The 12,049-nt window shown below is 34.5% G+C and overlaps 1 protein-coding gene across 2 annotated transcripts in view; it reads left to right on the top strand.

Annotated features, from left to right (window-relative positions):
* farp1 (FERM, RhoGEF (ARHGEF) and pleckstrin domain protein 1 (chondrocyte-derived)) overlaps positions 1–12,049 on the top strand; it is an 84,797-nt gene that overhangs the window by 69,052 nt on the left and 3,696 nt on the right. For both annotated transcript variants that reach the window (XM_016541235.1, XM_016541237.1), the window contains exons 18-26: positions 1,334–1,571; positions 2,497–2,627; positions 2,713–2,781; positions 3,699–3,788; positions 4,223–4,305; positions 5,351–5,463; positions 6,332–6,495; positions 10,701–10,808; positions 10,880–11,031. In XM_016541235.1, the coding sequence (XP_016396721.1) occupies positions 1,334–1,571; positions 2,497–2,627; positions 2,713–2,781; positions 3,699–3,788; positions 4,223–4,305; positions 5,351–5,463; positions 6,332–6,495; positions 10,701–10,808; positions 10,880–11,031 (1,148 nt within the window). The remainder of the gene's footprint in view (positions 1–1,333; positions 1,572–2,496; positions 2,628–2,712; positions 2,782–3,698; positions 3,789–4,222; positions 4,306–5,350; positions 5,464–6,331; positions 6,496–10,700; positions 10,809–10,879; positions 11,032–12,049) is intronic.

The raw sequence follows: 12,049 nt of genomic DNA on the forward strand, positions 1-12,049 counted from the left end.
TTTGTGTTTTGTTGTTTGATTAACGTTCATGACAGAGAAAGCAACAGGAACGTTAAACTGCTGTGAACCAATATATTGTTACACATCCATTTTCTTTCTCAATTGTTTACCTTCACCTAAGTCAAATGATATGCAACGGTCGCTTTGTCGCGTCCAGTGTAGACGGACTTCGGGGCTGTTCACATGTCGCGCATAAAAACGTGTGGAAAACGCCAGTCGCGCCGCTTTCTCCTTCTTTCCAAAGTGCGGGAGCTTGCGCTTTCGTGGCGTCTTCGATGCTGAAACGATATATCGTACAGCCCTAGTAGAGTCGATGGTCTTTACACTCTTCGGTCTTCACACGAGGGCTGCCGCGACCGCTGCCATGGTATACTAACCTTTTTTATTTTCAGCTGAATACACTTTACTATTTATCACAACAAAGGGCTAAGCAAGCGCACAACACTGACAAGGTATGCAGTAGAGTACGAGACCAAACGCAACTTCAGCACGTCTCAACACAGTAAACAAAACTTTTACGCGCTTCCTAGCAACAACAACTGCGCTAAACAGTAATGAGACAATAAATAAATACACTTACGATCTGCTTTTAACTTCCGCTAATGTAATACATTACGTTACTTTTGCATTACATTTTCTCATCTGGGTTGGGATTGCTTGTATGTTTTTAATATATAATTAATATATATATGTTTGGCATATGTAAAAGCCCTTTCACACCAAAAGTGAAATGAATAAGCCTCAGGCTGAAAGAAATGTAAATTCAATTATTAACACATTTAATTATTGCAGGTTTACGTCATATTCTGAGTTTGCATTTCCGTTTTTATTCATTTTGAGGAATACTGTATCTGTTTTTGTGCAAGTGAGATGAGTAAATGCATGTTCATATTTAGTCTAGAACTACAGTAACCATCGTATTTACATATTGCACACAACGCCTCTGCACTTACTGCAGATTTTTCTCAACATTTGAACAGGAGAGCTGTTTATTACAAAGCTGTTAGAAAACAAAGTAACTGGCATTACTTATTTGAAAAAGTAGCTCAGATATTTTACTGTAAATTAACAAGTAATGCATTACTTTATTAGTTACTTGAAAAAAGTAATCTGATTACATAACTCAAGTTACTTGTAATGCGTTACCCCTACAGTATTATCTAAATACTATTTTTTTTTTTTTTACACTTGTATCATGGAAATACTATTTTATTCTTAGAGTATCATCATGATATATCAAAGTATTGTGGTTTTGGCCATGGTGTGATGGTAATACCATACCATAGTATTATTACAGATAATGCAATCTGTGTGACTGGTTTTGTTTCCTCAGCTGCTCACGGCTCATCTTCAAAAGCATTCGGAGGCGCTGCTGGAGCTGGAGCAGACATGTCACTCGTCCCGGAGGCTGGAGGGTCTGTGTCGAGACTTCGAGCTGCAGAAGGTGTGTTACCTGCCGCTCAACATCTTCTTCCTGCGGCCGCTGCACCGCCTCATGCACTACAAGCAGATCCTGGAGCGCCTGTGCAAACACTATCCACCAACACACGACGACTTCAGAGACTCGCGAGGTACGCCATCCCACGCCCGCTTTAGCCTTCGCTCTCAGTTTCTGATTCAGAATTAATTATTATAATAGTAATTATATGTAACATGTGTAACAAGGACAACTTAAAGCTATTTAGGACACCTTAAGGCCAGCTAAAAGCACCTATTGAGGTGGGATATGTGTAAGGTTAGGGACAGGTTTGGTGGTATGGGTAGGTTTAAAAGTGGGTTAAGGTGTAAGAGATGGGTCAACAGTGTAATTATAAATGTAATTACAGAAATGTATTACAGATGTAATTACATGCAGGTATTTTAAAATATAAGTACAATGTATGTACACAATAAGTGCATTGTACCAAATGATTAATTTAAATGTAAGTACATAGTAGTTAAGGCCACTTAATATGTGACCCTGGACCACAAAACCAGTCTTAAGTCGCTGGGGTATATTTGTAGCAATAGCCAAAAAAACATTGTATGGGTCAAAATTATCGATTTTTCTTTTATGCCAAAAATCATTAGGATATTAAGTAAAGATCATGTTGCATGAAGATATTTAGTATAAATTTCCTACCGTGAATAAATCTAAATTTGATTTTTGACCAGTAATATGCATTGCTACGAACTTCATTTGGACAACTTTAAAGGCGATTTTCTCAATATTTTGATTTTTTTGCACCCTCCAAATATTGTCCTATCCTAACAAACCATACATCAATGGAAAGCTTATTTATTCAGCTTTCAGATGATGTATAAACCTCAATTTCAAAAATTTGACCCTTATGACTGGTTTTGTGGTCCAGGGTCACATATAAAGTAGGACCAACAATATTTGTTTTTTGTTTTGTTTTGTTCTGTTTGGTCCATCGACACACAACGACTTAAGAGACTCTTTAGCCTTCGCTCTCAGTTTCTACATCTTCTCAAGATGCTATTGGTCTGTTCCAGCTGCGCTTGCGGATATTTCCGAGATGGTCGTGCAGCTTCACGGCACCCTCATCAAGATGGAGAACTTCCAGAAGCTTCTCGAGCTCAAGAAAGACCTCACTGGCGTCGACAATCTCGCCATTCCTGGACGGGTCAGTTCTGATGGGCTTGAAATCAGAAGGTGAACGAGTTGGTTAGAAATGTTCTGGTGTGACCTGGTTGTGTCTGTTTTGGCAGGAGTTTATCAGGCTTGGTTGTCTCAGCAGACTCTCTGGAAAAGGTCTACAGCAGAGAATGTTCTTCCTGGTAAGAACCGCTCACTCTCTTATACTAGTTACGTAGTACTAGACATCTGTTACAGCCAGATGGTTAGTTAGTCTATTCAGACTTGCAGCATCCTTTGTTAAAAGTACTGTATTGGTTTGATTGCTGTATGAATAGTAAAAAAGTACTTCAGTGATACCAATTTATTTATTTTTTAAATATTTTATTTATGTTGTATTTGATCATTTATTATCTGTTTGTTTAATTTATTCATAAAAAACAATCATTTATTGTTCATCTATGAATATTTTTGCTCATTTATTATTTTGTTTTGCTTTATTATTTGTTTATTTTATTTCTTTTACTTTATTCATGTTTCATTTGATCATTTATTTTGTTTTACTTTATTATTTTCTTTATTGATGTTTTATTTGATCATTTATTTATTTTTATTTTTTTATGTTTTGTTTTATTTTGTTACATTTTAAATGTATTAAGTATTTTGTTTTACTTTTTAATTCTATGGATGTTTTGTTTTGTTATTTTTAAATGTATTATTTTTGTTCTATTTAACTTTTTAATTAATGTTTTATGTTGCTTTTTTGTTTTATTTTAAATGCATCCTTTTTATATTATTATTTCACTTTAATGTTTAATTGTCTTATTGTCTATTTTATTATTTTGTATTTGTGTGTTTTTTTCATGTTTCATTTTATTTATTCATATTTTGGTTGTATTTTATTTTTTATTTTATTATTACCACAGAACGATTTTCTAAGTACTGACCAAAACGTACCATGATATTACCATGTTTTTGGACCCCTGCTATAGTAATACTATGGTATTTTTTGAAGTGCCTTGGAGTACCAGTTTAAGTGAATCATCTTTCTTGACAGTTTTAGGAGAGATAAAACAATGAACACTAATGTATTCCTTTCTCCTCTTGAATTTGTTTGCAGTTCAATGATGTTCTGATGTACACGAGTCGAGGGATGACGGCCTCCAATCAGTTCAAAATGCACGGCCAGCTTCCTCTGTACGGCATGACGGTGGGTAATATTTGATTCATTTCTGACCACAACATAAACAGCTCTGTATATTATACAACTCCCTTCACTGACAGTACCATTCAGTACAGCAGCACTGCCTGTGTTTTACTGCATGCCGTGATCCTGCTGCCTCCGTCTCCAGTTACTAATTGCACATTCACACAAACAGGAGCTCCATTGTTCTGCAGGCCACAGCTCCGGCGCGTCCCGCTAAATTGCATATTGCATGTAAATGTAATTATCTAGAAACACGCAGCATTCAGATGCTGAATTGCAATCTTGATGAGGTTTTAATTGAAAAATAATGAACACTTTTAAGAGAATCGAGGGCCAAAATAACATCAGTGATGATTATTTTATGCAAAAATTAGTCTTATTTTTCTTCTTTTGGCTTTGAGGTGAAATATGGTTTAATCTGTGTCGTGTTTGTGTAGATCTGTGAGAGTGAGGACGAGTGGGGCGTCCCGCATTCCTTCACTCTGTTTGGACAGAGACAGTCCGTCGTCGTGGCCGCCAGGTAATTAACATGCTCACTAATTAACCTGTTCAGGGTTTAACTGGTTAAATATTACATGGACGGCTGGCTTTATGCTCGTCAGTGTCAGTGCCGTCCTCTTTCCTTGTTGTTTTCTTGTAAGACTGAGAAAATCAGTTCATATCAAAGGCATGTTCAGTGTGCAAATGAAAGATGAAATATATCCTGACGGAGCAGTTAGCTTACTCTCTTGATTATATAAATTAGCGAATGCTGTTCTGAGTAAATCAAGTTCGGTATCAGTAGATTGTAAAGAGTTATGAAGTGTTGTTGTTCTGTGATCAAATGCATTGTATTGCAACATTACATAAAATCTGTTTCCAATGCATTTACTGAACTGAGTTTAGAGAAGAGCTGTACAGCAGGAAAAACCCACAGAAATACTACAGCATTTTTAATTGAGATTTAATTGAGATTCTGACAGGACAGACCACAATTAAAGCCATATTTTTAATAATAATATTACTATTATTATTATATTTAATATGAATAATAATATTAATTAGGGCTGCCCTCGACTAAAGATTTTTCTACTACTACTACTACTAATAATAATAATGATAATTAAAAACTAAACAATTTTTCTTTTTATCTGATTATTATTATTATCATTATTATATAATTATTACATATAATAATAACAATATTATAAATATTAATATTATTATTCATATTAAGAATAAAAATACTACTAGCAGTAATAATACTAATACTACTAGAAATAATAATAAACTAATTTAACAATTATTTTGTTTATAATAATATATGAAGAAGAAGAAAAATTGTTTGGTTTTAAATAATAATAATTGTTATTTATTATAATAAATACTTATTCGTAGTATTATTACGTAATTATGTAATGTCAGTATTTATTTTATACTTTATTTTAGCAAATATTTATTAATCTACTTTGCGCCGCTAATGATAAACTAACTAAAATGGGTGGTAAAATCAAACTAAAGTGGTGAAATCCTAGTATCGCTGTCTTTAGTGCTTTGATTGACAGTAGCTCTCACTCCCTCCGCAGCTCAGCGTCTGAGATGGAGAAGTGGCTGGAGGACATCAAGATGGCCATTGAACTGGCGGACAAATGCAACGACTCCTCGGCTGAGATCCTGTCCAGCAGTTTCACTGACAGCAGTGAGTTTTCTCATTAACTGCATGTCAACTACTGCTAGAGCTGATTTACTGATCTGACACACAGAGCATCATGACAGAGAAATAATGTGTGTGTTTGCACTGGATCTCAGCATCACGTTTCACAGGTTTCCAGTCCTGCAATCCTCCAGCTGATGCTCTTGACACACACATGCTCTTTTTCTGCTGCTTAATTCACAGCAACTAAACCTCTTCTGCTTTTCTTTCATCATATTGTTCCTATCGTCTAGACGTGGAGTTTGATGTCATTGTGATTTGACTGTTTGCTCTCTGTTCCGTCTCCTGACCTGATGCATGAACTCATATCCGATATCAAAGTATTGACAGAGTTTTTGTTCGCTGTCTTTGTCTCATGAAAACTTCAAAGGACAACGTCTACCTGCTTTATATTGATTGTTGTAATTGTCTGAAAGGTTTTTTTTTGTATAATAATTTTTTCTAGTGCATTCTAGAGCAAGTATTTTTATGTTTCATATTTTATATATATAATGTCCAAAACAATAACATTATAAGTGTCATGCTAGTTTGTACCATGGTGCTAAAACATGGCATAAAAGCATGGTATAAACAAAGTAATGAAAAAATATGTTTTTTTCAGACATGGTACTACCATGGTATTTTGGATGTGCACTATGGTATTCTTGAAGGTTGAATACAGTGATGATGAGGTACTTTGATATCTATAGTGATTCCCATATTTATGTACCCCTGTGTATTAATTTGATGCTCTGCAGTACCTGGAAGGCTGATTTTTACCATGGTACATATGGTACAAAAACACACAACCTCAAGAGATCACCACCTTCCTTTGTTTTCTTGTTTAAATGGCTGCTCTTCCCACATTTCCCAGAGTCCCCTGAGGAATCTAGCGCCGACCAGGAGTCAGAAGACGACCTGAGCGCCTCGCGGACGTCTCTGGAGCGGCAGACGCCTCACCGTGGTAATACCACGGTTCACGTGTGCTGGCATCGCAACACCAGCGTGTCCATGGTGGATTTTAGCGTAGCGTTAGAGGTACCGCAGCGCAGCGTCCCGCTCCAGAGCTCCAGAGCTCCGTCTCTGTGTTTAACCTTCCTCTCTTTCTCTCTCTCTCCTCCTCGGGGAACTTCGACTGTTTTCAAGGCGTCACTCCTAATTGGTCCCACATGGAATTTGTGCACCATTCCACATTTTCATAGTTTGAAATCTGGAATGAAATGAAGCAGAGTTTTATTGGTATCTGAAAGCATTATCAGATGCATTAATAATCACGTAGAAGTGATTGTGAAATAATAATGACAGAAATGTCATTCACTGCAGAAAATCCTGTTCTTAATGAGTATTCTGGTCTAATTATCCAGTTAAAATATCTAAAAATCCTTTATGCAAGATGCATTTTCAAGAATCATTCAATGACATTAATAGACTATTTAAGAATCAGAGTGGAGCCTCCAAATACTAATTAACTAAAATCTTTACCAGTCTTTGCCACTATCCTTCAAATGACTAGGTTTCACCCATTTCTCCACAGATTTGTAACTATTTAAGATATTATAAAATTTAGTATCACTCATTCCTTTATATATTGTATTAAGTACCGGTCAGAATAAGTATGTTTAATTTTTTGCATAAATATATCTGTTGCACTAGATGACGATGGAACATTATTTCACCCATATTTTGACGTTTAATTTTCACAAAAGTTATTTGAAACATTATAACAGACACTTTACGGGCAGTTAATATTCTCTCTGTGGATATAAAATCACTTTTGTAAATTTAATTTGATGCAGGACTCGTCTTTGACCCATACAAAGATATTTTGGGTCAGTCTCTTCTGCTCACTAAGGCTGCATTTATTTGATAAAAAATGCAGTAAAACTATTTTATAATTTAAAATAGCCATTTTCTCTGTGAATATATATCGTAAGCTGTAATTTATTTCTGTGATCAAAGCTGAATTTTCATTGTCACATGATCCTTCAGCATTTATTTGAAATAGAAATCTTTTGTAACGTTAGAAATGTCTTTACTGCCACTTTTTGAGTCATTTAATCAATCTTTGCTGAATTAAAGTATTAATTTCGTTAAAAAAATAAATAAAAAAAATACTGGCCCCAAACGTTTGAACATCTAAATTGTTTCTTAAGTCAGTTGATCTTGTTTTAAGGGTTTGTAGATGTTTTTACTGTGAAGACTGATTCTAAACTCATTAAGAAGAAGTGTGTTTGCAGTGTTTAGTTTTCTTCATTAGATGAGTCTTGAAGACTCTTTCTTCTTCAGATCATCAGGCTGTGTGTCGTTTCCTCCTCCTGTCCGTGTCCCTGTGTGTCTCTCATGTCTCTCTCTGTGTTTGTGTCTCTGTCCGGCTCTGTGTTAGAGGACCCTAGTCCAGTCAGTCTGTCAGAGGCTCCCGCTGCGGCCCCGCTCAGGGCCCAGGGACCCGTGTCTCTCTCTCTGGTGTGTTGGTATCGAGTCCAAAGCCTCTGCTTTAGTGAAACCTGCAGGAATAGAGAGGTAAAAGACGGACGCTTTCACTCACGATGATTTGCTAGCGTTCGTTTAGCACAGGGGCCACCAGACTCGGTCCTGGAGGGCCGCTGTGTCAAACCCTAATCAAACACACCTGAAGCAGCTAATCAAGCTCTTACTAGGCATACGAGCAGCTTCCAGGCAGGTGTGTTGATGAGGCAAGATGGAGATAAACTCTGCAGGACACCGGCCCTCCGGGACCCAGTTTTGTGAGCCCTGATTTAGCAGATGTTAAAGTTCAAGGAAAGCTGTTCCAGAAGAGCCTGGGGCTCGATTGGATTGGATTTAGCAATTGGTGTTTGCGTTTGTTTTGTAAAGATAAACTGGTTGTTAAACATGGCTTTACTGGTAAGCAGGTTAAAAATCCCATGTAGGAGAAAAGCTCAGTCTTATCAAAGGATCCTGTTATGACAGACAGGCTGTCTTCAAACCAGAGTTATTATTGTTAACTAAAACTATTAAATAATACAAAGAAGATCTGCACACTGTTATTCTCCCTTTATTCAAAAAAAGTTAAAAATAGCAACGTTTCGGTCAAAGACCTTCGTCAGGCAAACACACTAACTAAAACTATTAAAAATAATTATCAGTGATAGAAAGAAAGCGAAAAAAAAATAAAACAAAAATACACATTTTCTATAAAAAAAACTTAATGCACTTAAATGAAAATTATAAATGTTGCCTTGAAATATTTGAAATATATTTCATATAATTGAAATATATGAAATATTTTGAAATCTGTTTAAGTACTTAAATGACTAAAACTGAAATTGAAATAAGAAGAAATTAAAAGTGAATAGAAATATTTCTTGAAGATCAATACAATAAATGTTAAAAAGACAAAAGCACAAAAAGTAGCAGCGAGAAAAATGTTTTTTTTTAATAATAATATATCATATATCATATAATAATAATAATACTTTGCATATAACCAAATTACTAACACTTAAAACTAAAAATAAAATGAAAACTGAAAATATATAAATAAAAGCAGTTTAAAAAATGTAAAAAAACACTATAGTATATATGTGTATATACTAGAGCCCGACCGATATATCGTTTAGCCGATATTATCGGGCGATATGAGCCTGTCGCCGATATATCGGTATCGGTGAATATGCTGCCGATATGAATTTTTTTTTTACAGAGCATATAACGCAGATAAAATGCTTGAAATGGTGTAATTACTTAGTGGTATCGGCCCCAAAAAACCCATATCGGTCGGGCTCTAGTATATACTGTATGTGTAGAGTATATACAGTAAATACTAAAATAGCACTGCTTCAAATGACTCGATCGTGTACAGTAGTGAATTTGACATTCCTGCTGTTTCTTGGCTGAAATGTCACACAATCAATGATTTGTTCGGGGTGAATAACCTGCGGATAATTAAGCTGGACTTTCTTCTGCTCTGCACATACTGCTGAAGAAATGACAGCTATTTGTGGTGTCCTCTGAACGCTGACTGCACTGTGGGCTGTGATGCTGTTTCAGTTCAGTGTCTTTCTCTCTTTGAATGTTGTTGAGTGTGTTTGCTGCTTCTTCAGTTGTTCACTAACAGCACAAATGTGACGATGCACATCTGTTTTAACCCGCTGGTTTAAGAGGAGTCGAGGGACGTTCATTTAAAACCAGTTAACCAGTGGATTTAACTTGACATTACGTCTTAAAGATGCAGCACGCTATACTGTCTGATGCACGACCGAACATAAAAAAAATAGTGCAGATGAACGTCCTTTATAAATAGTGCCTTTTTCTATTCAGATCTGCATATAAATTCAAGTATCTTTGATTAACATGGCGACACTTTGTGCTGTCAGTCTCATTGTGCCTGGGGTCCAAAATGTACAACACTGAGTAAAAATCGCCTGCTATTTAAAAATATACTGCTATTGAAATGTTTTTGTTTGTGAATATTTTGTGATCTCTTATGATTTAAATCATGCATTACCTTATTTTAATGTAATGCATGATTTAAATCACAGTATAAGACGTCAGTGATGTTAGTCAATGAAATATGTTTCATTACTAAATGCTATGTATTAGTAATTAGTAATAAAATAATATAATGTAGTATTATTGATATAGTTTTTGTGACCATTTTGAATTAGATTTTATTTTTAGATTACTTTTATTTAATGCGGTAAGTTTACAGTAAGCTTCCATTTGTTAACATTTAGTTAACTACATTAGTTATATGAAAAATACTTCCAAAGCATGTATTAATCTCAGTTAATGTAGTTAATTCCAAAATTTACTAAAGCATTATTAAAATCAAATAGTATTATTAATATTTTAATATTATTTAATGGACATAAGCTAACATGAACTAACACTGAATATTTGTATTTTTAACTAATGTTAACAAAAATGAAAAAATAAATAAATACAAGATTAATAAAAGTATTGTTAGTTGATACTAGTTAATGCATTAACTAGTAATAACATTAACTAATGAGATCTTATTGTGAAGTTTTAGTCATTTTGTTTTTGTATTTTTTTGTAATGTAATTCTATGATTATTCTTTTTTATTTGTTATTTTTAGTTTATTTAATTGCAGTTGCTGTATTTCAGTGCTTCAAGGTTCTTAATCTGTACTTCAAAGTTAATACATACCGGTATATTAATACTATAGGTGGTGTTCATTTTGGACCCTGAAGTTGTATCTGAAGTATGTTTTCTCATGGTTTTTGTCTTTATTCTTCAGAATCAGCTCTCTGGGAATCTGCTGAGAAAGTTCAAAAACAGCAACGGCTGGCAGAAGTTATGGGTGGTCTTCACCAACTTCAGTCTGTTCTTCTACAAAACACACCAGGTCAGAAATGTTCTTGATGTGATGTGACAGTGCTGTGTTTGGCCATGTTTAATGTGAAGGTCTCTTTGCAGGATGAGTTTCCTCTGGCCAGCCTTCCTCTGCTGGGATACTCCATCACCATTCCCTCAGAGTCCGAGAACATCCACAAAGACTACGTCTTCAAGCTTCATTTCAAATCACACGTCTACTATTTCAGATCTGAGAGCGAGTACACCTTTGAGAGGTACAGTACAGCAACCGACATACACCTAAATACTCATGCAAACGCATGTTCAGAATGGAAAGCACTACAATGCCAATAGCTAATGATGTTGAATTAGTTAATTAATTGTATTAGTTAAATTAATAAATAAACAAAAAAGTCTTTGAATAATTTATTAAATGTCTATAAATATTTCCTTTATTTTGTGTTATGCTTCAGTAACAAAATGTTATACCTTTGTAGTGTTTATGTATAACGTGCTACAAAAAATTATTTACAGAAAGTATAACATATAATATACATCTAATATTTTAATGTCTTTTATTTATTTTGTAATGTTTCTATAACCAAATGTTATACTTCATTTTAGTACATTTTCGTTCTGTTTCTGTAATAAAAAATTCAGATTAATTAAAATTAAAATAAATTAAAATTTGACCGATTAATACAATCAGTTAAACGGCTTCAAAAGTAATTTAATTATTTATTTTTTCAGTAATTTATCAAAATATTTCAAATGGTTTGCTGCATGGTTAAAATACGCTACGTGTAAAAAAAAAAAAAGTTTTTTAGGGGGAAAAAAAAAAAAGTCACGTATAATTCGCATTTTATTATTTCATTCAGAAATAGGCCTAATGCCGACGCGAAATGTTTACAAACATTATAATAAACACTGTAAACATAGCTAGTGTTAGTTCCCCTCACTCCACAACAAATACTTTCATTTAACAGTATTTAGAAAAGAACGAGAATTAAAAATATAAAAAGCTATAGCAATATAAATGACAAGCGAAAACGAATTCATTTAGGTTAAAACGAAACTGAAACCAACGTTGGGCCAGTGATAACACTAACCTTAACGGCTTAACAGATTTTATTACATATTTTACTACATAGTTTTTGTCCATATGTTTGACTGACTGTATTTTATTATGATAATGAGCAGGCTGCATTGTCAAGGTAGCAATGCTTAACTGTGCGCGCATACGGCCCCGGTGCAATCACTTGAATTTTTTTCCTTCTAACAGTGGAAGAAACT

This window comes from Sinocyclocheilus rhinocerous, unplaced genomic scaffold (assembly GCF_001515625.1).
Source record: "Sinocyclocheilus rhinocerous isolate Xijiao unplaced genomic scaffold, SAMN03320098_v1.1 scaffold548, whole genome shotgun sequence".
NCBI classification, from domain to species: domain Eukaryota; kingdom Metazoa; phylum Chordata; class Actinopteri; order Cypriniformes; family Cyprinidae; genus Sinocyclocheilus; species Sinocyclocheilus rhinocerous.